This window comes from Rhinoraja longicauda, chromosome 2, assembly GCF_053455715.1.
Source record: "Rhinoraja longicauda isolate Sanriku21f chromosome 2, sRhiLon1.1, whole genome shotgun sequence".
NCBI classification, from domain to species: domain Eukaryota; kingdom Metazoa; phylum Chordata; class Chondrichthyes; order Rajiformes; family Arhynchobatidae; genus Rhinoraja; species Rhinoraja longicauda.
The window spans coordinates 85757754-85784821 of NC_135954.1; the positions used below are offsets into that span (position 1 = coordinate 85757754).

Here is a 27068-nt window from a genome sequence, read left to right on the forward strand (position 1 = left end):
GTGGTTGACTAGAGACTTTGAACACTCTGTTCTCCAGTGTAGTATAGTGATGCTTTGCTTAAAGTTGTTTTACATCACATTTCCTGACCAATGTATAGCTTGATTAACGTTATGAATGCATTAGACAACCCTGTCAATGAGGAAAGATATGAAATACATATTTTATCCGCTACCTTTTAACATTCTCTAATCAATTTATGGCAATAACTTTCTTTTTAATTTTTATTTCATCACCCAATGTATTAAACCATTTTGCTTGTGTTGCAACTTTTTGATTAGAGACCTTGACTAGAGATTAAAATAAGAATTATGTTCATGTTTAACATTTATCTGCACTTTATTTTCCTTGTAATATGCCGGAATATAAAAATGCTATGAATTTCTATTCACACATTGTTTTGTAACATAATCGGAGGATGCATTCCAAGAATAACATTTATTTCTCCATTAACCACAATCTGACCAAATTGTCATGTCCCTTATTTTCAATCACAATTTTCATCTTGCCCCAAATATTTGAACTTTCTATCCAATGTCACCATTGAAGTAATTAAGGTCTTTCCTATTGAGGACGGCACGGCACGACGGCATAGCGGTAGAGTTACTGCCTTACACGCTTTCAGCGCCACAGACGTGGGTTCGATCCTGACTATGGGTGCTGTCTGTACGTAGTTTGTACATTCTCCCCGTGACTTGCATGGGTTTTCTCTGAGATCTTCGGTTTCCTCCCACACTCCAAAGCCATATAGGTTTGTAGGTTAATTGACTTGGTGTGAATGCAAATTGTCCCCAGTGTGTGTAAGGCAGTGTTAATGTGCGGGGATCGCTGGTTGGTGGGGACTCGGTGGGCCGAAGGGCCGGTTTCTGCACTGTAGCTTTGAACTAAACTAAATTGACTATACTATAAGTAAATTAAACTGCATCCCACCTCTCCCCCTCCCCAACAAATTTGAAACCTAATCTCAACAAAATTTTAATAATTGGACTTTAATACAAATTAAGGCAAATAAATATCTATTTTTTAATATGCTTCTGTGTCTTTAATTCAGAGCTGATCATATTGGTAACTAGCAGCTGTCAGGCCGCATTGGGATTAGATGATGAAGATTGCCCATGTATTGCGAGGCTGGTTGATTCTCCTGGGAAATGGTGGCTTTGCTCTTGTTCTGTGTACGCTTGTGCTGAGACACCTTGCAACTGAGCACATGTCCCATGGCAGCACCACACTTCCTTTCAGCCAGACAGTGTGCTCTCGCTGTGCCAGAGCTCAAGCAAGAGCTATAGTAGTGGTAACAAGGTACATAGATGCACATGGCCACATTAGTAACCTGCTGAAGTTGTGATATCCAATGAACAATATAGCAGGCCAAGAACAAAGAAATCAAAATGAGAACTGAATTGGGAGTTAACATGATATGCAAATGGAAAACAAAATGTATTTTACTTGCATAAGGTAGTTAAGGCAGCATTTTGGATACTTGCCTTCGTTATCCAGAGCATGGAATGCAAGGTCAGGGAAATTACGGTACAACTATATAAAACATTATTGAAACAATATTGAAGAATATGATTGCACTTGAAAGAATGCAGCAGAGATTCACCAAGATGGAGTACTTCAGCCATGAGGAAGTAGGTTTTTTTCATTGGAAGGAAGGCTTTAAGGGGGATCTGTTTTTAAAAAGCACAAAATTATGAAGGGCGCATAATTCTTCCCTGTCGTGAAATGTTTATGAAAGTAAACCCTTTGCGATCTTTAAACATTGGCTTGCAGTAAATGGTAGAAGATCTGGAGATATTAAATTTTTTAATATCCTGTGGATGGTTGAAATGTGGAACATGCTTCTTGAGAAAATGATGGAGATGAGTATAGTGACAACATCCAAGAAGTATCTAGGCGAGCGCTTGAAACACTATGGCATGGCAGTAAATAGAGTGCTGGAAAATATGATTCGTATGGAGAGTAATTAATGGCTAGTGCAGACCAGGTGGGCTGAAGGGCGTATTTCCCTGCTGTATTATTCTGATTTTATATCTGAACTGCAGTTGAAATTCTTGTGTCCAGGAGAATTTAATTTCATCTGCCTCTTGAAAAATGCATGCTGCAATGGGTTTACCTTCCTCACAATGTTTCTGCATCTTTTGAACTTGGAGGAATTTAATCATGTGGAGTCTTAAGCACCATTTCAGCCAAGTGGGTCGCTTCATGGCTAGAATTAGGTTATTGCTAGACATTGAAGTTACAAGGATTATCACTGGGGTTCATCTTATCCACTTGACAAATCCAGATTTTTATCACAATGTTATTTGTTAAATAATTGTAAAAGTAAATTATAAATATGACAATGATTTTTAATTTACTACAGTTTTGAGATCTAATCTTTAACCTTTCAGGGGTATCAATATGTCAGACAAGAGTGATTTGAAAGCAGAACTGGAGCGAAAAAAGCAACGACTGGCTCAGATTCGCGAAGAGAAAAAAAGAAAAGAAGAAGAAAGGAAAAAGAAAGAGGTCAGTCAAAATGGGGATAATGATTTGATCCAGGATATCAAGTAATTTTATTTTAAAAAGGAAGTGTTATTGATTTAAACAAGTTCACAGGGATCGCAATTTGAGAATTACTTGGCATGATGTTCAAGTAATTTTATTATTTCTTGCTGGTAGAAGTTGAGGTGAAGTTGATTATTTTTATTTTGTGATGAGATGAGGTAGGTGCACACTGAATCATGTCCTTCTCACTTGTCTTAGAAGGGAGGGGGGGGGGGCTTAATTCAATAGGTCCCAAAAATGGGTATAAGGTTGAAGTTGTATCCTATCCTAATTTTATTACCTTATGAACTCTTAAATGAATCATCGAGTCATACAGCGTGGATTGCCAGAATAAGGCCCAGCGCAAATTGGAGGAACAGCACCTCATATTTCGCTTGGGTAGTTTATACCCCAGCGGTATCAACATTGACTTCTCTAACTTCAGATAGTCCCTGCTTTCCGTCTCTATCCCCTCCCCCTTCCCAGTTCTCCCACTAGTATTCCTCTCTCTTACTACACCCTATCTTTGTCCCACCACATCCCCTGACATCAGTCCGAAGAAGGGTCTCGACCTGAAACGTCACCCATTCCTTCTCTCCAGAGATGCAGCCTGACCCGCTGAGTTACTCCAGCATTTTACATGTCTACATTCGGTGGAAACAGACCCATTGGCCCATATTGCCCACCCCGATCAAAATGCCCCATGTGCAATGGTCCCAATGGCCTGCTTTGAATTCACTACAATTTCAGTGTTGGAGATGACTAAACGTTCACTTCTAGAGTTAGCTTAAAATTTAATTGGAATGAATTTTCAAACTGGGTGAGTTGGTAAGGAAGGATTGGAAATGGCAATTCACAATTGTAACCACCCTCCTTTCTGGGTCTGTGGTCGTGCTGTTGTGCATGTAATATTTATTAGTTGCTGAAACCCGTGCATATTTATTTACTACCTGCTCTGATTTCATTGGGACGAATTGGATGATCAGCCCTGCAGATATGACATCATTATTTAATGTAGTAAAAGGATGTTTGTCAGCCATTGCACTTACTTTTGCTGGAGTTTCTTATGGGTGTGATATGCTGATTGGACATTGAAATTTTTGCCACTGGAATTAATGAGAATTCTCTTGTTTGGCATTTATCAAAAGGGGAAATATCATTCGTCATAATTATGTACACCCTTGAATTACCCAGCCCTGTACTTTGCAATGTCTAGTAAGTGATTGTTTTGGCTTCTCTATAAACCTCAGACAAATGTCATTACGTTTAGGATAAGAATTATGTGTTACCATCTTTAGAAATGGAGGAGTGTCGTGTAGTTTACAACACTTGCCAGGTCTCTGAAGTAGGTCTTGGCTCTGATGTTTTCACTCAGTTGCTGCCAGTCCTTGCTGTTTATCTAAATTCCACCTTGAATCTGCTCCCTGACTCTGGAGCTGCTCTACTACAAAACTTCTTATTTTTTCTAGGTTGGATTTAGGTAGTCTGTACTTCGAATAGGAGAGTACAGGAATAGGCCTTTAACCCCACAACATCTGTGTCGAGCATGATACCAAGACCATTCTCGTCTGCTTGCATATAACCCATATCCCTCCATCCTTGCATATTCATGTGTCTATCCAAAAGTCTCTTAAATGTCATTACCTGCCCCCACCACAACCTCTGGCAGTGCGTTCCAGCCACTCACCACTCTTGTGTTTTATACTTGCCCTTCTCACTTTCAGGCTATGCCCTCTATTTTATATTTCCATCTTGGGGGTGGGGGGCTGATTCTGACTGTCTACCCTACCTATGCCTCTCATAATTTTATTTAATTGTTTCCACTATGTTGTGTACTGGCTGTGTGTTTATAGAAGAGATATTTAAGAGGTTGATCATTATGTGCCCTCTGTGGGCAGTTACACAGAGGGATAAATAGTGTGGGTTTTTTATCGGGTAGGAATCTAGTCAGGATAATTTTCCGCTGCTTTGTTCAGTGAATCTAATGGTGTCCAGTGAAAAGGAAACTTTTACCCATTCGTTGTCTCCTCTTAAACATACCAATCATATTTTTGGATGAATTAATATTTTTCTTAATTGGCTTTGAGGGAAAAGTAAAATAGTCCTGACTAAATTGTGCTATTGCATTTGGTTCATGCTTTATACAATTCAGAGGTGAAAGTGCAAGTTTTTATTTCCAGACGTGGAAAACAACATTTATCCAGAATTAATTTAGTGGAGATAGACATGATGCTGGAGTAACTCAGCGGGACAGGCAGCATCTCTGGATAGAAGGAATGGGTGCCGTTTCGGGTCACAATCCGCTGCCAGTCCCATTGAGTTACTCCAGCATTTTGTCTTCGGTTTAAACCAGCATCTGCAGTACCTTCCAACAATGATTAATTTAGTGGAGTTTTCTGTTGTCCTTTCAGGCTGAGTTGCACCAGAAGAAAGAGGTTCCACCTGAGGACTCTGATCTTGATCGCAAACGTAGGGAGACTGAGGCTTTGCTACAGAGCATAGGCATAGCCCCAGAGCCAGCACTAGGTAAGGAGCTGTGTATCGTACAGTGTGACTTTGTTAATGCTGATTATTTTATTTTGCACAAGCTCCGGATGACTACTCATAATTTTGAAAGTGAAGAATCCTGGGCACGAGTGTAAAGTAATGATATATAAAGAACCAAGGATAAAATCTTTCAAGAGTTTATATTTGATCTACTTTCTAATTATTTTGACAATTTACTAATTGTGTTCTTTTTGATGTATAAAAAATTTAGTTTTGATTAGTTATATATTTAATTTTACTTTCCTATTCTGCCTAAGAATAACACTGTTGTCACTTTTGATGCAACGCTTCTCCCATCTACACATTTTGCCCAGTTATTGGAATTCTTTCATCGAGATAAACCGATGATCAATGTCTTCAGTGCAATTGTGTTACAGAAGGCCATTTGGTGCATGGGATCCGTGCCACCTCCCAGCAGAGCAGTCTTGTCTGTCCCATTTCCCCATGTCTTGCCTAATCATCCTAAAGTAAGTAGAAAAAAGTTCATGAAAGTTACTGTTCATTTTTAACACTTTCATGGGTGAGTGGACACTAAGGGCATAGAAGGCAAGTTAAAATAATTCATTATATAGCTTAACAGGGAAGTGATGTTAGTGATTACAATTCTGTTGGAAAATAGTGATGCTGGCAGCAATTTTGTCGATTTGTGGCATAGTTTGGAAAAAAAACCTCATTGAAAGCTTGTAGAGGAGACAGCACTGGCAAAAAATCCAGTAGACTAAAAAGAAAAATTGGCAAGAATGTAACTTGAGAAATTGTGGAAAAACTGCCAAGCAAGAGGAGAGCGAATGAACTAAACCCTTATACAAGAACAGAAGATAAAGAACCAGGAGTAGGACATTACATGCCATGTCCTTGTCTGATATTCACCTCCTGCATCTCAATTTCTCTATTCCCAATAGACTCCAGACCTTTCTACTTCCCTTTCTGGCTGCCTGCTAAATTTAAATCTGTGCTGACTCTCATGCAATCCAAAATTTCTCTGTTATTTTCCCCCATTTTACAAATCTATCCACCTCTTCTCTCATATCGCTTGACTGTTAGTAAAGTTGTCTTGGGTTGGGGGTCAGAAGTGGTAATAGGAAATTGTTATTTAGATTGGAGACGTGACCAGTGGTGTTCCACAAGGGTCTGTGCTTTATCTGTTTATTGCATTAACATGACTAAAACCCCAAAAATGCAGCAAGCAGGATTACTGATCCAAAACGTCACCTATCCATGTTCGACAGAGATGCTGCCTGACTTGCTAATTAAAAGAGGAAAGATTTAATAGGAACCTGCAATGTAATTTTATTTTACACGGAAGGTGGTGTGTACATGGAATGAGCGACTGGAGGAAGCTGTAGGTACTGGACTAACTGGCATTTAAAAGACACTTGGACAGGTTCATGGATAGAAAAGGTTTAGAAGAATATGGGACAAATGCAGGAAAATGGGACTTCCTCGGATCGATGTCTTGGGATGCATTGAGCTGAAGGGGCTGTTTCCATGTTCTATGACTAATCCTAAAAACATCTTGATCTCAATTTCCCCCCGCTTCCCTTCGTTGCATGTTTTGCCTCCCAAATTCATGTACATCCAACCCTGAGCTCCTTGTTAAGTCCCTCCAGTCAGGTTACTGTCATGGTTCTAGGATTGTTTTGATCAAAGTCACAAATGATATCATATATATAACATATAACATATAACAACTACAGCATGGAAACAGGCCTGTCCGGCCCTACCAGTCCACGCCGACCATTCTCCCTGACCTAGTCTCATCTACCTGCACTCAGACCATAACCCTCTAATCCCCTCTTATCCATATACCTATCCAATTTACTCTTAAATAATAAAATCGAGCCAGCCTCCACCACTTCCACCGGAAGCCCATTCCATACAGCCACCACCCTCTGAGTAAAGAAGTTCCCCCTCATGTTACCCCTAAACCTTTGTCCCTCAATTCTGAAGCTATGTCCCCTTGTTGGAATCTTCCCCACTCTCAAAGGGAAAAGCCTACCCACGTCAACTCTGTCCGTCCCTCTCAAAATTTTAAAAACCTCTATCAAGTCCTCCCTCAACCTTCTACGCTCCAAAGAATAAAGACCCAACCTGTTCAACCTCTCTCTGTAGCCTAAGTGCTGAAACCCAGGCAACATTCTAGTAAATCTCCTCTGTACCCTCTCCATTTTGTCGACATCCTTCCTATAATTTGGCGACCAGAACTGCACACCATACTCCAGATTCGGCCTCACCAATGCCCTGTACAATTTTAACATTACATCCCAACTTCTATACTCGATGCTCTGATTTATAAAGGCAAGCATACCAAATGCCTTCTTCACCACCCTATCCACATGAGATTCCACCTTCAGGGAACAATGCACAGTTATTCCCAGATCCCTCTGTTCCACTGCATTCCTCAATTCCCTACCATTTACCCTGTACGTCCTATTTTGATTTGTCCTACCAAAATGCAGCACCTCACACTTATCAGCATTAAACTCCATCTGCCATCTTTCAGCCCACCCTTCCAAAAGGCCCAAGTCTCTCTGTAGACTTTGAAAATCTACCTCACTATCAACTACTCCACCTATCTTAGTATCATCTGCATATTTACTAATCCAATTTGCCACACCATCATCCAGATCATTAATGTAAATGACAAACAACAGTGGACCCAACACAGATCCTTGGGGTACTCCACTAGACACTGGCCTCCAACCTGACATACAATTGTCAACTATTTAACGTGGGTGACCATATCACCTCCCCATCTGGCTACTATACTCACTTGTTTCAATTTTAATCTGATCAATCACTGACATTTTCTCTGCACCCACTTCTTTATCTCCTCCAAGAACCTTCCTCTTCTGGCTTTTTTTCCATATCCCTGATGCTACCAAGGTGCTCGAGTGTGGCATTTGCTACAATGACCTATTAGGGTCTCTTGCCTCCTTGAGATGCTCCTAAAAATCAACCTTCAAAAGATCATAAGTGATAGGAGTAGAATTGGGCCATACGGCTCATCAAGTCTACTCTGCCATTCAATCACGGCTGATCTATCCCTCCCTCCTCCCGCCTTCTCCCCATAACCTCTGACACCTGTATAAATCAAGACTTTCTGATCATGTTTTTATTTATTTGCCTTGGCATCTTTTTAAATGGGTGCAATTTTGTGTTTTTATGTAATAATGCTTTGGTCGCCTAAATGAGGATTGCATTAGACTTTTATTTTCAGCTGAACCTTTGAACTGATTCTTTGTCGAATTCGTTAAGACATATAAAATAAGCATGTAGATAACTGCAAAAATCATTGATATTGGTTGTCATAAGTGATAGGAGCAGAATTAGGCCATTCGGCCCATCAAGTCTACGCCATTCAATCATGGCTGATCTTTCTCTCCCTCCTAACCCCAGTTGTTAAATTTCCTTAAATGTATTAATGTTTTGTATGTATGTGTTTTTTTTCCAAACCATATGCTTTCTGCAATGTGAGCTATGCACTGTATATTTTAATGTTATGTTGACTTTTGTTTGGCTATTTCTTAAAGGTTTTTGATTTAATTCATGGTATTTTTATTAGGATTCAGAGTAAATGTACACATAATTACACATTACAGTACACCCTTGTTTTAATGGACCTCTTTATAATGGATTTCGGATATAGGATCGTCTCCTGGGCCTTTTAGACTCCCAGCTTCCAACGAGCCCTTCACCCACCGCACAGTCCGTTTGAAACGGCCTTTGTTGCAGCCCCTGTTGTGGCCCCATGGGGACGCGCTTTCTTTAGGCTGCTGCCAATGACGGGACACGCTTGGTCACTGTGGGGCTCCCTCCCCTCTCACCTGCTTGTTGTCGGCGTTGCTTTGTCTGTTTCCCGCTCGACTGCTGCCACCGCCTACTCCTGTCACTCCATCCAGTCAGCCTCAATACCCCCCAACCCCCGCCATGACCTCCCCTGGAGTTGCTGACCTACTCCACATTGGAAGCAACAGCTGGTGAGAGGGGAGGGAGCCTCATTGTCGTTGGCAGCAGTCTGAAGAAAGTGCCATTGCCGGGGGCTACAACGTGAGCCACAACAATAGACACATTAACCGGTGAAAAAGATCTCACTGATGTTGACCAGCGGCATTGGTGCCTAGTTTAAGGTGAAACAACACAAAGTGCAGGAGTAACTCAGCAGACTGAATCAGTCTGAAGAAGGATTCCAATGTCACTCATCCATGTTCTCCAGCGATACTGCCTGACCTGCTGAGTTACTCCAGCATTTTATGTCCTGTCTATTAACTATCATCTGCAGTTCTTTGTTTCAACTATATACAATGATAATACCTTACTCGGTTTTAAAGGACAATCGGCACTAACGGATACCATTCCCCCCTATGGTCTGTTATAACAAGGGTTTACTATTTATGTACATATTAATGTTTTTGCTGAGGGTTTCAGCTGCAATTTGAAAATCTAATCAAATACCTTGCATTTTAAGTCCTTGGATACATGCAAAACATGTTTCCTCCACTAGAGTAAACTGTAAAATATTCTGGTACTTTATCGAGAAGATCATTATTTTTATATGTTGGAGTGGAAGAACGACACAAAATGATTTATTTCTGGGAGTATCATGTTGCTTTTGCTTGCCAATGTGGCGCTGGTAGTCTCTGAAACATTGCAAAAAGCAGCACACATTTGGTCCATTTGTATTTTTACCAGCAATTTTATGGTGAAGCTGAAACCCTGATGCATTTTAATGTGACCGTGCACATTCCAAACTCATTTTGAATAATTATTTTTGCAAAAATAAAAATTAAATGTTCATTTGACTTTCTTCCCTCTTGTTTTCTTCCCTCTTTTTCTTTTGGCTTTCACCATTGCAATTCCATTTTTGTTTGCATATTCCACATTTATTTAAATCTCGCTTTTTTTTGTTTTGCTTCATGTTTGACACTGCGCACCATCAGTGCAGCCTTTGCAATTAGTAACATGGGATGCCTGTTATTTTCATTATTTAGTCCCAACCCCCATGTCTCCCTCCTCGAAATCAGTGAGCACGCCCAGTGAAGCTGGAAGCCAGGATTCGGTAGACGGTGGACATGGTGGAAGGTAATTTGCATTTTCGTGACTTGATTTTGTGTTTGTATCTTTATTGACTAATTTCTACAAAGATGGCATTGGCACTATTACACCATCATTAATCGGTAGCCATCAAGTGAAATGGTTTGGAGGGTCTTGACCCGAAACGTCACACATTCCTCTCCAGAGATGCTGCCTGACCTGCTGAGTTACTCCAGCATTTTGTGATACCTTCGAAGTAAAATGGTTTGGTTTTGGTGATTATGAGGACAGTTGGTATGTCAGCCCTTTATAATGAGAGGGCTCTAATGCAGGAGTATGACAATCTTATTACAATTGTATAGGTCCATGTGGGGAGACCAAATTTGAAGTTTTGTGTATGGCTTTGGTTACCTTGTCTCAGAAAGGATGTATTTACCACAGGGAGTGCACAATACTGGTTCCAAGGATAGCGGGTTTGCCTGATGAGGAGAGATTGAGTAGGCCAGGACCATATTCTTTACTATTTAGACGAATTAGAGAAGATCTCATTGACATTTAAATTCTTAAAGGCGAAGCAGGCTAGATGCTGTGAGGATTATATAGCCTGTCTGAGGGCTAGGGGCATAGTCTCAGATTAACATGTAGATTCGTTTGGGACTGAGATGGAGAAATTTCAACAGGCTGGCAATCCTCCTGTCGTCACTACCTGGATGGCTATTGCAAAAACATGGTTTACTACAATATGGTTCAATCAATACATTCACAAAAGTTGTTCAATTATACAATTAGTAACAGCAAATAGTTTACAGTCTTCAAGTAAACGGTGTCCCATTGGGTTCTGCTGCTCTTGGGAACAGGAAGTATATTACGTTCAATACTTCTTGACATCAGTTGCGCAAGACTATAGCATGAGGCAAAATGTGCTCAATCATTCCAGGACCTGCCTTTTCTTTTTAAATTTGAAGATTTAAAAAAAAATTGGCATACTTTACAAGGAAACCTGCTTGTTCCCCTCTTCTGTGTCTTTCGGAGGTGTATTATTTATAATTTTTATAAGATCATTCGGAAGAGGGAAAAATGCCTGTGTTATCTACAGTAAACAACACATCAAAGGGAAATTCTGTAGATAAGTAGGTGAATCTTTGCTCGTTGAGCTATCTCCCAGATTGCTGCCAGTGATCACTGTATTTGGCACTCTTAAATAACGTATTGATTGTCTTGCCTGGTCTTTGTGTTTGTGTTTTAAAGTTTTTTTTTAACGGTTGCTTCCCTAAGCCCTTCTCATACTGTTCTTGTACTGAACCAAAATTAATCAACTGATGGTATTGTAATTGGAAAACACCTAGGATTGCAGTGTCTATATTTAAATTAAATTCTTAAAGTAAGTATGGGAAAAAAACCATAATCGTAATTAAAACACATCAGTAGGATTTCAGTTCTAGGTCTACAGCTTTAATTAGATGGGAATAAATAAACAGTTAAATAAAGCTGTGTAAGTGTCATGATCTTGCATGCAGGCAGTATTTTACTAATTGGATTTTAATAATTGGGAATAATAGCTCATGATTTGGTGTTTAGGAACATTTTGGTGATTTTTAGTGTAGAAACGAATAAATGCTATATTATGGACATCAATGTGGATAGGTGACATTTTGGGGAGGTGGGGGAAGGAGAAAGCTTGGAAAGGGGAAAGGCAGGACAAAGCACAGCAGGTAATAAGTTGACATGGGCAAGGAGGGTTATTTGACATGCAGATAATTGGAACAAAGGCCAGCGATAAGAACAGCAGGTCTGCATCAAGTTTGAAGAATTGTGGATTGTGAAGCAAAAGGGGGTGGGGGAGGTGTTTGGGGTTAGAACTTGTATACAACTGGAGAATTGAACTGTTGGATTGTCCAATTGTTGAATGCTCTTATTTTAGATAACTAACCTTCAGGCACCACCCTACCCTTTCTTTCCCCGTCTCTTCCCTGTGGCCCACCTAGATGCCCCCCCTTTCTCCTTTTCCCCTCTCCCTGATGCCTTCCAACTATTTTCCTTCCTCTGGCTTCACATTTCATGCATCTTCTATCCTTGTCTCCTTATCGCACACTTTTGTTTGTACATCTCTAGCCTTAGTCCATCCATCTGCCAATGAAAAGTCCCCTTCACCTATATCTAGCTTGCATTTTCAAGCTTTTATTTTACCCCACTCCCTCTCTCCTGAGTCAAACCTCTTTTCCAGCAGTTTTCCTTGTACTACAATTAGTCTGAAGAAGGGTGTCCTGGCCTGAAGCGTCATTTATCCATGTTTTCCAGAGGAGATGCCTGACAGGCTGAGTTACTCGATCAATTTTTTTCTTTTACTAATACACTTGTTACTGCAAAGAAAAAAAGAATGGAAATGTTATCCCACTTTTCAAGAAAGGAGCGAGAGAGAAAACGGAGAATTATAGACCGGTTAGCCTGACATCAGTGGTGGGGAAAATGCTGGAGTCAATTATTAAAAGGATAATAACGGCGCATTTGGATAGCAGTAAAAGGATTAGTCCAAGTCAGCATCGATTTATGAAGGAAAATCCTGCTTGACTAACCTTCTGGAATTTTTTGAGGATGTGACAAGTAAAATGGATGAAGGAGAGCCAGTGGATGTAGTGTATCTAGACACCTTCAGAAAGCCTTTGATAAGGTCCCACACTGGAGATTGGTGAGCAAAATTAGAGCACATGGTATCGGGGGTAGGGTATTGACATGGATAGAGAATTGGTTGGCAGACAGGAAGCAAAGAGTAGGAATAAACGGGTCCTTTTCAGAATGGCAGGCAGTGGCGAGTGGACTGCCGCAAGGCTCGGCGCTGGGGCTGCAACTATTTACAATATATATTCATGATTTGGATGATGGAATTAGAGGTAGCACTAGCAAATTTGCAGATAACACAAAGCTGGGTGGCAATGTGACTGCGAAGAGCATGTTAGGAGGTTGCAGGGTGACTTGGACAGGTTGAGTGAGTGGGCAGATGCATGGCAGATACAGTATAATGTAGATAAATGTGAGGTTTCCACTTTGGTAGCAAAAACAAGGAGGCAGATTATTATCTCAATGGTGTCAGATTAGGTAAAGGGGAAGTGAAATTAGACGTGGGTGTCCTTGTATACCAGTCACTGAAAGTAAGCGTGCAGGTATAGCAGGCAGTGAAGAAACCCAATGGCATGTTGGCCTTCAAAACAAGAGGATTTGAGTAAAGGAGTAACGAGGAGTAGTGTGTGTAGGTTAGTGTTGGTGTGAGGAGATCGCTGGTCAGCACGGAATTGGTGGGCTGAAGGGCCTGTTTTCGCACTGTATCACCAGACTAATTGTGTTCATGAATATATTTGTGAGGAAGGTAGTATAGTACAAATGTAAGATACTGTACAAATAAGATGCTGCTGAATGCTTTCCAAATGCCTATGAAACATCAATATTTATGCAATAGCCATTGGAGATAGCCAAATCCTTGTTGAATTTTCTAACAATCGACTGTAGAAGGTTGATTTTAATATGGGGACGCAGATGAAAGTGAAATGAAAATTGAACTAGTTAACTTGTTTCCTATATAGGACTGAAGTGAGAAAAGGGCAAAATAAAAAATAAAAATAAATGTAAAAACAAATATCTCAATATTAAATTCATTGCATATTATCATGAGACTGAGCATTTTTAAGTGTGAGCATTGACATTAACAATTATATTGGAAAAGGTATGTGTGCTGTGTAATGGCGCACTTCTGTGATGTAAATTTAAAGAATACTTGAAATACAAATCCAGCAGGGACTTAAAAAATTCTGTTATGCTAGTGATGTGATGCTTTTTGTGCTCAGCGGGCAATAAAAATTGGGCATCTTCTAGAATTTTGGAAATTGGGCATCTTTTAAAAAAAATCATGGGCCAGATGACACATTAATAACATTGTTCATCATTACCAATAGCAATAACTCAGTTCTGTGTTCAACATAAAATCACTGTTGGTACTAGAAGTCTGAAATAAAGTGTGTTATACTGAATTTGCTGGTGGTACAATAAAGCACATTTTGTTAATTGTCTTATGTTCTTTCCACTCAGTAATCAAGTATTCTTATCAGTTAATGTTCTGCTGACATAATGTCTCTTTGTATTGTTGGATGATCTAATTAGAGCACTACAATGGGATACCGATCCTTCTGTTCTGCAGCTGCAGTCTGACTCAGATCTTGGGTATGTAATTGTTTAATATTCACCATCATTCTGTGATGGAGGTTATTGTTGTCATGCTTTATAAAGCTATTAGATGATTTTTGATATAGTTGAATGTCAAATTGATTTTAATAATTGTTTAAACTTTAATGTGTAAGAAGGAACTGCAGATTAAGTTCAAACTTTAATGTTGCCTGTGTGATAACTTCAAGTGGCAAATGTCTATTTGAAAATGTACATGGATATCACTTTAAAGAAAATTGGAGATTAGCAGGGCAGGAGCATCTGAATTACAATGTTGGGCACTAACGTTTTATTAATATGGGCTGTTCTAATTTCCTCACTTTTCTAAAATGTGATTTGTTAGTCAGTGAAGTTCAGTGTATATTAAAGAAAATAGCACCAGTTCCATACTAAAACGGAAATTACAACCTTTCTACTCTTCTGTTCAATACAGCCGCCGCTTGCCTAAACTTGTGATTTCGAAAATTACCCAAGTTGATTTTTTACCTCGCGAGGTGGTGTCGTACTCCAAAGAGACCCAAACGCCAATTGCTCGTGAACCAGAAGGTATCTTTCACCAATGAGCTTGATGTTGCTGAGCTAAAAATGTCTTGCAAGTAAAACATAATATGCCAAATATATCATTCAGTTTGTTCACATCCCATGAATCCAAACTTATTTCTTTGTGACTGTCCCTCTTGCATCCACCTGTTTGTTGCCCCACCCCATACATTTGCCAAATTTCCACACCACCTAATACACAAGCTCTTTTCTGCAATGTATTTGCTTTTTCCCTTCTATGTCCTCCCCTGTGCATTATCTATACTTGCCTTGCATTCTCCCCCATTTGCTTTCACCAACTTCCCCATGTCCTTTCACTTCAAGCCCAGCTGGTAAACTATTCAGGATACCTCTTGTCCTGGACTTTGAGCCCCCTTTTAGTTAAAAATTGAAACCTTATCTTTACTTACTTAACAAAAGAAAACTCTATCAAGTTTGGTGTTCACTATCAGCTTTAATTTTGACATTTTACTTTAATTCCCACCTCCTAAATTGTAATACTTGTGATTATAATGTATTCCAAAGGTAACAGGATTGTTTCATTGCAGGAAAGGTGGGACTAAATTTGGATAAATGGTATTCCAGAAATGCTTTTTTTGTGGGTTGGAAGGAAGAGCAGGACAAAAGACCTGAAAGTTAGAGTGAAGATTAGAAAATCAGATTTAAATGTTCAGTATCATGGGAGAAAAGATAGAAGATATGGGAATGAACACGATTGGGCAAATGGTATCACAAATTTAGACAATAGACAATAGGTGCAGGAGTAGGCCATTCGGCCCTTCGAGCCAGCACCACCATTCAATGTGATCATGGCTGATCATTCTCAATCAGTACCCCGTTCCTGTCCTCTCCCCATACCCCCTGACTCCGCTATCATGAAGAGCTCTATCTAGCTCTCTCTTGAATGCATTCAGAGAATTGGCCTCCACTGCCTTCTGAGGCAGAGAATTCCACAGATTTACAACTCTGACTGAAAAAACATTTCCTCATCTCCGTTCTAAATGGCCTACCACTTATTCTTAAACTGTGGCCCCTACTTCTGGACTCCCCCAACATTGGGAACATGTTTCCTGCCTCTAACGTGTCCAACCCCTTAATAATCTTATATGTTTCGATAAGATCCCCTCTCATTCCTCTAAATTCCAGTGTATACAAGCCTAGTCGCTCTAGTCTTTCAACATATGACAGTCCCGCCATTTCGGGAATTAACCTAGCAAACCTACGCTGCACGCCCTCAATAGCAAGAATATCCTTCCTCAAATTTGGAGACCAAAACTGCACACAGTACTCCAGGTGCGGTCTCACTAGGGCTCTGTACAACTGCAGAAGGACCTCTTTGCTCCTATACTCAACTCCTCTTGTTATGAAGGCCAACATTCCATTGGCTTTCTTCACTGCCTGCTGTACCTGCATGCTTCCTTTCAGTGACTGATGCACTAGAACACCCAGATCTCGTTGTACGTCCCCTTTTCCTAACTTGACACCATTCAGATAATAATCTGTCTTCCTGTTCTTACTACCAGTGGATAACCTCACACTTATCCACATTAAACTGCATCTGCCATGCATCCGCCCACTCACACAACCTGTCCAAGTCACCCTGCAACCTCATAGCATGTTCCTCACAGTTCACACTACCACCCAGCTTTGTATCATCTGCATATTTGCTAATGGTACTTTTAATCCCTTCATCCAAGTCATTAATGTATATTGTAAATAGCTGTGGTCCCAGCACCGAGCCTTGCGGTACCCCACTAGTCACTGCCTGCCATTCTGAAAGGGACCCATTTATCCCCACTCTTTCCTTTCTGTCTGCCAACCAATTTTCTATCCATGTCAGTACCCTACCCCCAATACTATGTGCTCTAATTTTGCCCACTAATCTCCTATGTGGGACCTTGTCGAAGGCTTTCGGAAAGTCAAGGTACACCACATCCACCGGCTCTCCCCTGTCAATTTTCCTAATTACATCCTCAAAAAATTCCAGAAGATTAGTCAAGAATGATTTCCTCTTTTTAAATCCATGCTGACTCGGAACGATCCTGTTACTGCTATCCAAATGCTCTGCAATTTCTTCTTTTATAATTGACTCCAGCATCTTCCCCACCATTGATGTCAGACTAACTGGTCTATAATTTCCCGTTTTCTCTCTCCCTCCTTTCTTAAAAAGTGGGATAACATTAGCTACCCTCCAATCCACAGGAACTGATCCTGAATCTATAGAACATTGGAAAATGATCACCAATGCGTCCATGATTTCTAGAGCCACCTCCTTAAGTACCCTGGGATGCAGACCATCAGGCCCTGGGGATTTATCAGCCTTCAGTCCCATCAGTCTACCCAACACCATTTCCTGCCTAATGTGAATTTCCTTCAGTTCCTCCGTCACCCTATGATCTCTGGCCACTAGAACATCTGGGAGATTGTTTGTATCTTCGTTGGTGAAGACAGATCCAAAGTACCGGTTCAACTCGTCTGCCATTTCCTTGTTCCCCGTAATAAATTCCCCTGCTTCTGACTTCAAGGGACCCACATTTGCCTTGACTATTTTTTTCCTCTTCACATACCTAAAAAGACTTTTACTACCCTCCTTTATATTATTGGCTAGCTTACCCTCGTACCTCATCTTTTCTCCCCGTATTGCCTTTTTAGTTATCTTCTGTTGCTCTTTAAAAGAGTTCCAATCCTCTGGCTTCCCGCTCTTCTTTGCTATGTTATACTTCTCTTTTATTTTTATGCTGTCCTTGACTTCCTTTGTCAGCCACGGGCGCCTCTTACTCCCCTTAGAATCTTTCCTCCTCTTTGGGATAAATTGATCCTTGATAATTTGATTTATCATGTGAAATATATTGCTGTGGTTGCATAAATGCATAAGAACCTTGTGTCCACTTGGCAGAAGCTGTGATGGGGAATTGATACATGTGAACATTCCATTCTAGTTATTTGTGCTTATGCTAATTACTATCATAAGTGTTGAAAATCAAAAATTGGAAGTGCAAGTGAGCACCTATGATGGAACTACATGTGGTTTTGCTACAAGTGAATGAATTTGAATTTTTGTATAGTTAAGTGTGAAGAATCAGCAATGTTCCAAGTGTAAAACATTTTACTTGATTAGCATTCGTACCATTGTTTTCAATCTGGAGGTTGTGTGATTCCTTGATTACTTTGTTAATTAACATCACTGCCTAGGAGGGGGATTATCCAGGAACTGATGATATAGTGGAACTGGACTTCTATTAGATATGTTTTCATTGCTACAAGATTGGAAACTTAATCAGGGAAAAGTAGCCATCTTCAGTTAAATGTAACTCGCACAGATCTCCTGCTGTGATGTCTGTTGATAAATTAATGATAATAAATGGAGTAACAAGTTTATAGTCTCAGTATGTATATGTCATGGTGACAACAGCTTATTTAGAATAACAAATTAAAAAAATGATCATGAGATTTCCTTTCTTATTGTGGTGAGCAAATACATGGCCCCCTCTAGTGGTGGTGATTGAAGTTCTTTTACAGTAAAGAGCAGGAGAACTATGTAAGTATTAGTGCTAGATATTAATGCAATTTTTTCACCAATGAAAGGTACTGGGAAAATTGAATTTTGGTTTATTTTTATGCTGGTTTAATAAGAGCCCAAGTTCACAAGTTATGGAATTAGGCCATTCGGCCCATCGAGTCTACTGCACCATTCAATCATGGCTGATCCCATTTTCCTGCCTTCTCCCCATAACCCTGGATACCCATTCTAATCAATAATTTGTCTATCTCTGCCTTAGAAATATCCACTGACTTGACCTCCACAGCCTTTTGTGGTAATGAGTTCCACAGATTAACCACCCTAAATAAGTTCCTCCTCGCCTCCTTTCTAAAAGAGTGCCCTTTAATTCTGAGGCTATGACCTCTGGACCGAGACTCTCTCACCAGTGGAAAGATCCTTTCCACATCCACTCTATCTATCTATGTCTTTCATTATTCTGTAAGTTTCAATGAGGTCCCCCCCAACCTTCTAAACTCCAGTGAGTAGAGGCACAGTGTTGTAAAATGGTCATCATATGCTAACCCACTTATTCCTGTAATCATTCTTGTAAACCTTCTCTAACCCTCTCCAGGGCCAGCACATCCATCCTTCCTCCGATATGGGGCCCACATTGGCTCACAGTACTCCAAATGTGGCCCGACCAGTGCATTATAGAGCCTCAGCATTACATCTCTGTTTTTATATTTCAGTTCAACTTCTTGCAGTGAGACTGGCAAGTGATTTTGCAACAGGAGGTAGGAGGGCTAGTAATATAGGAAATAAAATCATGGTAGTATTCTGAGCCAAACAACCAATCTAAAGTAGGCATAGACCCACATTGAAGTAGTGGTAGGTACCTGGTTTATTCTTTATCAGCCTGCTTAGAGTTCTGAAACCTCACAATGAGGACTGCAGTCCTTGCTCTGCACTGCCCTCTGCAGCCATGAAGAATCAGTACCCAAAGAGAAAAGTTGAGAATTCCTGTCACTTGTACATTTGCACATCGAGAATTGACGGTTGGCCTCCTTCCTCTGAATATATGTCTCTGTTTCAATTCTGTGTAAAATATTCAATTTGTAAACTTGATTTTCCCTCCTTCCTCTGAATATATGTCTCTGTTTCAATTCTGTGTAAAATATTCAATTTGTAAACTTGATTTTCCCTCCTCCCTCCACCCCCCCCCCCCCCCCCTTCCCCTTCAAACCCATCTGAGACTCTCATTCCCCCACTGCATCCCCTCCTCGATCCTGAATTAAGGCCCGATTTCCCTCACACCCTGTCCCCGGTCCCCCCACCCAGTTGAAACTCATTTGGTCCTATTTCTGCGTCCATGACCTAGATAACGGGATGTACATTATTGTACTTACAAAGAATTTAATCTTGCTCTGCTTTTAATTTTTGTTTGAGGAGAGAGAGGTCGAGCTCATCAATTTCTTTTGATAAATTGCCATTGACACAAAGACTATGCTTCAGCTTGTTTTGCTTGTGTTTTGGAATATTATGTCTATTGTAAATCAAATGTCAAGATCTCCACACAGATTTTAACATTATTATTTTTAGTATTAAAATTGAAGACTATCTTGATTACACTTCTTCCCACCCTGCTTTCTGCAAAGACTCTATCCCCTACTCCCAATTCCTCTGTCTACGCCGCATCTGTGCCCAAGATGAGATGTTCCATACCAAGACATCCAAGATGTCCTCATTTTTTAGGGAACTGGGGTTCCCCTCTCCCATCATAGATAAGGCCTGCTTGGTACCTTGCAGCTCCGCCCTTGCTCCCCCTCCTCCTAGTCGCAACAGAGACAGTCCCCCTAGTTTTTACCTTTCACCTCATCAGCCGTCGCAAACAACACATCATCCTCTAAAATTTTCGCCACCTCCAACGGGATCCCAACACTAGTCACATCTTCCCATCTCTACCCTTTCCCGCCTTCCACAGGGACCGTTCCCTCTGCAACTCCCTGGTTAACTCATCCCTTTCCACCCAAACCATCTCCTCCCCAGGTACCTTCCCCTGCAACCACAGGAGATGCAACACCTGTCCCTATACCTCCTCCCTCGACTCTGTCCAGGGACCCCGACAGTCCTTTCGGGTTAGACAGAGGTTCACTTGCACTTCCTCCAACCTCATCTACTATATCCGTTGTTCAAGATGTGGATTATTATGCATCGGCGAGACCAAACGTAGACTGAGCGATCGTTTCGCTGAACATCTTTGCTCAGTCCGCCTGTACCTACTTAATCTCCCGGATGCTAAACGCTTTAATTCTCCTTCCCATTCCCACACTGACCTTTCTGTCCTAGGTCTCCTCCATTGTCAGAGTGAGACTAAAGGCGAATTGGAGGAACAGCATCTCATATTTCGCTTGGGCAGCTTACAGCCCAGTGGTATGAATATTGATTTCTATAACTTCAAGTAATCCCGGCATTCCCTCTCTCTATCCTTCCCCCACCTGTCGCACCAGCTTCTCGTTTTAGAAACATAGAAAATAGGTGCAGGAGGAGGCCATCTGGCCCTTCGAGCCAGCACCGCCATTCATTGTGATCATGGCTGATCATCCACAATCAGTAACCTGTGCCTACCTTCTCCCCATATTCCTTGATTCCACAGGCCTCTAGAGCTCTATCTAACTCTCTTTTAAATTCATCCAATGAATTGGCCTCCATTGCCTTCTGTGGCAGAGAATTCCACAAATTCACAACCCTCTGGGTGAAAAGGTTTCTTCTCACCTCAGTTTTAAGTGGCCTCCCCTTTATTCTTAGACTGTGGCCCCTGGTTCTGGACTCCCCCAACATTGAGGACGTTTTTCCTGCATCATCTCGCTTGTCCAGTGCTTTTATAATTTTATACGTCTCTATAAGATCCCCTCTCATCCTTCTAAACTCCAACAAATTTTTAGCTATTTGTTGGTTTTCACCCAACAAATAGCTAACAATGGCCTGTTTCCTTTATGATCGTTACTTTTTTTGCACATCTTTCATTCATTGTTCTTTATCTCTACATCATTGTCTATATCTCTCATTTCCCTTATCCCTAACTAGTCTGAAGAAAGGTCTCGACCCGAAACGTCACCCATTCCTTCTCTCCGGAGGTGCTGAATGCCCGCTGAGTAGGGCCGGATTAAGCTAAGCTACAATGTTATAAAGGGGCCTTAAATTTAAAAAATACACATAAATATTAAAACATAAACTATTTACTTTTTCAATTTCAAATGTCAAAAGTAACAAAACTACAATTTAAAAGTCACATTTTCTAGATTAGCATGAGCTAATCTAGAAAATAGCTAGATTATAGTTGATGATGATACTGGAAATGTCTATTTCACGCAGAAGCTCATGTTCAATAAGTGTAAGAAAATAACTGCAAATGCTGGTACAAATCGAAGGTATTTATTCACAAAATACTGGAGTAACTCAGCAGGTCAGGCAGCATCTCAGGAGAGAAGGAATGGGTGACGTTTCGGGTCGAGACCCTTCTTCAGACTGATGTCAGGGGGGCGGGACAAAGGAAGGATATAGGTGGAGACAGGAAGACAGTGGGAGATCTGGGAATGGTGGAGGGGGAAGAGAGGGACAGAGGAACTATCTAAAGTTGGAGAAGTCAATGTTCATACCAAGGGGCTGCAAGCTGCCCAGGCGAAATATGAGGTGCTGTTCCTCCAATTTCCGGTGGGCCTCACTATGGCACTGGAGGAGGCCCATGACAGAAAGGTCAGACTGGGAGTGGGAGGGGGAGTTGAAGTGCTCAGCCACCGGGAGATCAGGTTGGTTAAGGCGGACTGAGCGAAGGTGTTGAGCGAAGCGATCGCCGAGCCTGCGTTTGGTTTCGCCGATGTAAAGAAGTTGACATCTAGAGCAGCGGATGTAATAGATGAGGTTGGAGGAGGTGCAGGTGAACCTCTGTCTTACCTGGAAAGACTGTTTGGGTCCTTGGATGGAGTTGAGGGGGGAGGTAAAGGGACAGGTGTTGCATCTCCTGTGGTTGCAGGGGAAAGTGCCCGGGGATTGGGTGGTTTTTGTAGGAAGGGACGAGTGGACCAGGGAGTTACAGAGGGAACGGTCTCTGCGGAACGCAGAAAGGGGAGGGGATGGGAAGATGTGGCCAGTGGTGGGGTCCTGTTGTAGGTGACGAATAATAATTTCACCATTTGTGTTTGAATTGTGGATGCAAAGGGATGCAAAGGGAAGGTCGTTGTTTTGGGTTGAGAACCTGCATCACGACAAATAGCCGTGTTCTCACTGTTGAGCCAAATGTGCCGGATAGTTTTGGAGAAGAGTAACTGAGGTTGGCCAGAATGGTGTAGCAGATTGGAAGCTACTTGGTGGATAAATAGTCATGAATATGGAGCACGAGGTTGTGCAGCTACTTGTGCTGTTGGTGGGTATGATGAATCGCAGTAGAAGCTGAGACATCAGCTTTCTTACAATATGATTCTTGCCTCTGCCTTGCTGCTGTGTACTTGTGCCTAATGTCTCACAACCCTCCTTCCCTTATGTTCTCAAATTTATGTGTGCTGTCTGTATCTGAGCTGTTAGCATAAGTCATGGTAAGTTTTTGTCTTCCAACTCTTCTCATCATTTGCTCAAGGACGGATTTGGATTTTGGGTATGGAAAATGGAGGAGGGATGAGTTTATATGGGACGAAGAAACAAGTATTTTCTTCTCCCAGTTACACCCTGTAAATAACAGTTGTAGGATTACCTTGGCGAATACCCTTGTCCTCTCAATGGTAGCCATAGCATGCCTTTCCTATAGTGGCCAATGTAATTGCTTTTTAGGGATGAGAACATCTTTCACTTCCTAACACCAGCTCCCATTCCCCCCTGCACGAAGAAGTGTCTCGACGCAAATCGTCACCCATTTCTTCTCTCCAGAGATGCTGCCTGTCCCGCTGAGTTACTCCAGCATTTTGGATCTATCTCCCATTCCCCCCAAATTGGTTGATGTGACTGGAACATCAATGAGGTTTGGAGCATTATGGCATTTGGACATGCACCATGATCATGTCAATGAACCTCTTCCTGGGATTCATCTACTTCTTGTACTTTCTCGTCTTTGTTTTGTCTTCTGAACAAGTGTCTAGAGAAACTCTCACTACCTATCTTCCCCACCACTACCACCACTTGACGATGCTTTAGACTTGAGAAATGATTGGGCGTGTTGTATCACATTAGCCAAGATGGAGGTGAGAGCTTTTACTGTGCATTTGTGCAGGTCATGGCTTCCTGGAGAACGTTCCCTCTGGAAAGGCACACTTTAAGCACATAGATACTCTGATGATTCGTGGCAGCGAAGTCAATTGTGCAAAATTGTTTTTGATCTGAAAATGAATTGTGCTGTGCATAAAATTTGTTGCATTTTGAGTAAAGTTTCTTGCCCATTATATTTTTGTTTTGAAAATGCAAGTGTTTTGCAATCATAAAAATAACTGCTTTGTGTGCAAGGCACCAAGCTACATAATTAATAGGAAGTGAATGAGGATTGGATGTAGCCCCAGGCTGTGGGCCTATGAATATCTGCATCCTTTTATAAAGTTTGTGAATTATAAAAGTAACTAGAGTATCATAATCATACACAAAATCCTGTGCAGAATAGAATTTTAGTCGCGTTAAAATCTCAGGTTTTGTAGATTTCCCAATAGACATCTGGATTGCTAAAACATCTTTCATTTGGCAGAATTGCAATGCTTAATTTCTATATAATTAAGATATAGAAATGTTATATCTTTGCATAGAGTTTCAGCTACAGTTTTCTATTGTTAAACTGATACTTGAATAAATTAAAATGAAGACACCATGTGACATAAAAGCACAAGAAACAAAAACTTGTTTTAAGAGTGTTAAAAAGGCAAATGGAACATCACTTAGAAATAACTGATTCTGCTGGTGCTTGTCCATTTTAAAATATCAAAACAGCAATTTCCTGCAGTCTCAATGTTGTAAAGCATTCTGCAAGCATAACATCATTTATAACACTTTGGAACCAACTATGAAAAAAACACTAATAGAGAAGAAAATCGTCTTTTTTCTCCCACAGCTCTATAAAGCCACAATTGTGTGTTCTTTGGATGTTCAAGTACACCATTCTGACAAGTGAAAATTTGTGAGATGGAGATGGAAGGGAAATTATGCCTCCTCCCACTGCCCAAAGTTGACGTTTTCTCAAATGTTCCACCGAAGTGGAAAAATAAATCATATTGTACTCTTTCAAAATTATTTTGTGAATAAGTAACTTGACCCTTGGAAAAAAAATAGTGACCCTGTGTATTCCATTCTAGGTGAAATTTCTTGCTTTCTAATGTATAACATTTCTTTTAAATAATTAAAGAAAAGGCCATCATGTTTGCTGGCAGCAGCTGTTTGCCATGTTATTTAAGACTTCCTGTCATTATAATTGATGTGTTTTTATTCTTTCCACTTCCTGAAGCCTGATCAGAATTAAAATTGCTGTTGGAATTTCCTGTCAAAGCAGCTCATTTATTCATTGAGTACACCAGTGACAACCCTTTGATTGGACATAGCCTTTAGCTATGCTTGCAACAGAGTTTTGGTGTGTGTTTTTGTTGCTCGTGCACCTTCCACTTTTCTGTACCCCACATGTGCTTGTATGCACGTTGTCCATCATTCTGGTAACCTTGCCCTAATGAAAACTTTGAAAATATACTGCTAATGCTCTGAATATAAAATAAGCCCACCTGCAAGAGGCCCAAGTTTAGGAACCTTTAAATTACAATGTTTTCTGCCTTATTGCAAGGCCAATTTTTTTCTTTATTGCAGTGAATTTAATTTTTTTTATTATTAGATTAATTTAATTATCTGCACGTTTCAGAACCATGTGTTTAAAATACAGGATCTTGCGTGAAATCTTAATAGGTGGCTTCTATCATTGCAGTGAAATACTGGTATTTCCCTTGTGTAAGTGCAGCGTTCAAGATTTCAGGAGGTATGCACTGCTTCTTTCAATTCTCTTTAAATGTATAGATTTTGTTCTTTTTTGACCTCTGCAGTAAATATGTATAGTCATTTTAAATTTATTTAGAATCTCCCCTGCAATCCCCAAATAAAACATTGGCCATTTTAAGACCCTGGACTTCATTTAAATCCCATGGGAGTTATTTTAACCACACAACCACCTAGTTTCTCTCATGAAGGTACGATTAATTAAACATGTATACCAAATGGAAGACTGATTGCTGTGATTAGTCAGCAATTCCATTGTATCATGCATCTGTCAGGGTGATGGAAGACAAAGACTCTTTTGTATTTTTAATCAAGCTATTTCAATATTTTAAAAAAACAATATGCCTCAGAATTGTGTAGCTGGATAAGTATGTGATTGCAAAATTGTTTCAAAATAGAATTTAAAAGTGTAAAATAAGTTATCTTGTGTTATTTTCAACCAATTGATTTAAAAAGAAAATAAGCTGTGTATTGTTTTAAGCAAATCAAATTTCCGAAAACAAAATGTAACAATGTATGAGAGGTTGCTGATAATCCTTTAAAATCTTTCTCTCATTATTGCAGAAGAAACCATAAGATGCCATTTTGTTTTGCCCAGCAGTGGCAATGTTTGTTTTCTATTCTTCATAAGACTTTATTGCAGCATAATACAAAATTGTGGACAAGGAACACACTTCCGCATCATAAGAAAACGTTTTCATTTTTGAGTTATCAGCTTTTTTCAGTAACTTATAGAAACACAAATTTAATGTGCAGAAGTGCATTCCTTCAGCATAGAAGTAGCACTCAAAAAGTAATGACTGACACTCCACAATCATTCTCTGCTGCTGTCACTGTTTTACCATATAATCCCCCCTTAATGTGGTTGAAATTTAGTCTCCCAGCTTTTGAGATTAGTTTTTTCATATGTGCCTGAATTCCATTAATTTCTTTTTTTGGGGGTAATGCTGTCACTCCATGAAACCCCAAATCAAGTTCTAATCCAGTCTGAAGAAGGGTCTCGACCCAAAATGGCACCGATTCCTTCTCTCCAGAGATACTACCTGTCCCGCTGAGTTACTCCAGAGTATTGTGTCTATCTTCTAATCTTGTCACAGCTGCAGTTGCTGATCTCTATTGGCAATGATTCCCCAGCTCTGCAGTATCCTTGCTTCATGTTTCATCACTTATTTCACACCCTTCCCCAAACAAAAAACAATATTCTACATCTCTTTTATACAGACTTGCTCTGTATTCCCTCGTTCCTTTACCCCTACTTTTGACATGCCATTTTACACTAGCTCTCTGGTTCCACTTTTAACTGTTCTGCCTTTTTTTAATTACCTTCACTTTTTTTAAGGACTATTTGATCACTTCTCCAGACTGACTTGGTTTGGTGTACATTTTCTTCATCAAGGCGTACAGTGACAAGTTTCCACGTTCGAACTGCACAAGGGTTGTTTTTTAATCTTCGGTACAGTTTGACTAAAGAAGACACTTCCAGTTGTATTTTTTTAAAGATGAAAGCAGGAAATGGGGGTGGGGTGGAATGTTGGGGTGATGCAAATATTGGGTGGAGGTTCAGGTCATTGGGCCATATTGTCTACCGTTTTAGCAGCATACTTGGCTACAATCCCCATTTTTAACGGTATCACTGGTCTTCCACTCCAACCTCTCAATAGATTTTTAGATTTAGATTTAGAGATACAGCACGGAAACAGGCCCTTCGGCCCTCCGAGTCCGCGC

The 27068-nt window shown here is 40.5% G+C and overlaps 1 protein-coding gene across 4 annotated transcripts in view; it reads left to right on the forward strand.

Annotated features, from left to right (window-relative positions):
- The window catches only part of dync1i1a (dynein cytoplasmic 1 intermediate chain 1a), a 143814-nt gene that overhangs the window by 34768 nt on the left and 81978 nt on the right, over positions 1–27068 (forward strand). Inside the window, exons 3-8 of one of the 4 annotated variants that reach the window (XM_078422337.1) lie at positions 2392–2509; positions 4939–5053; positions 10015–10156; positions 14258–14317; positions 14754–14866; positions 25276–25326. In XM_078422337.1, coding sequence (XP_078278463.1) covers positions 2402–2509; positions 4939–5053; positions 10015–10156; positions 14258–14317; positions 14754–14866; positions 25276–25326 — 589 coding nt within the window. In that variant the 5' untranslated portion in view covers positions 2392–2401. The remainder of the gene's footprint in view (positions 1–2391; positions 2510–4938; positions 5054–10014; positions 10157–14257; positions 14318–14753; positions 14867–25275; positions 25327–27068) is intronic. The other 3 variants (XM_078422353.1, XM_078422346.1, XM_078422360.1) reach the window with 3 other exon arrangements.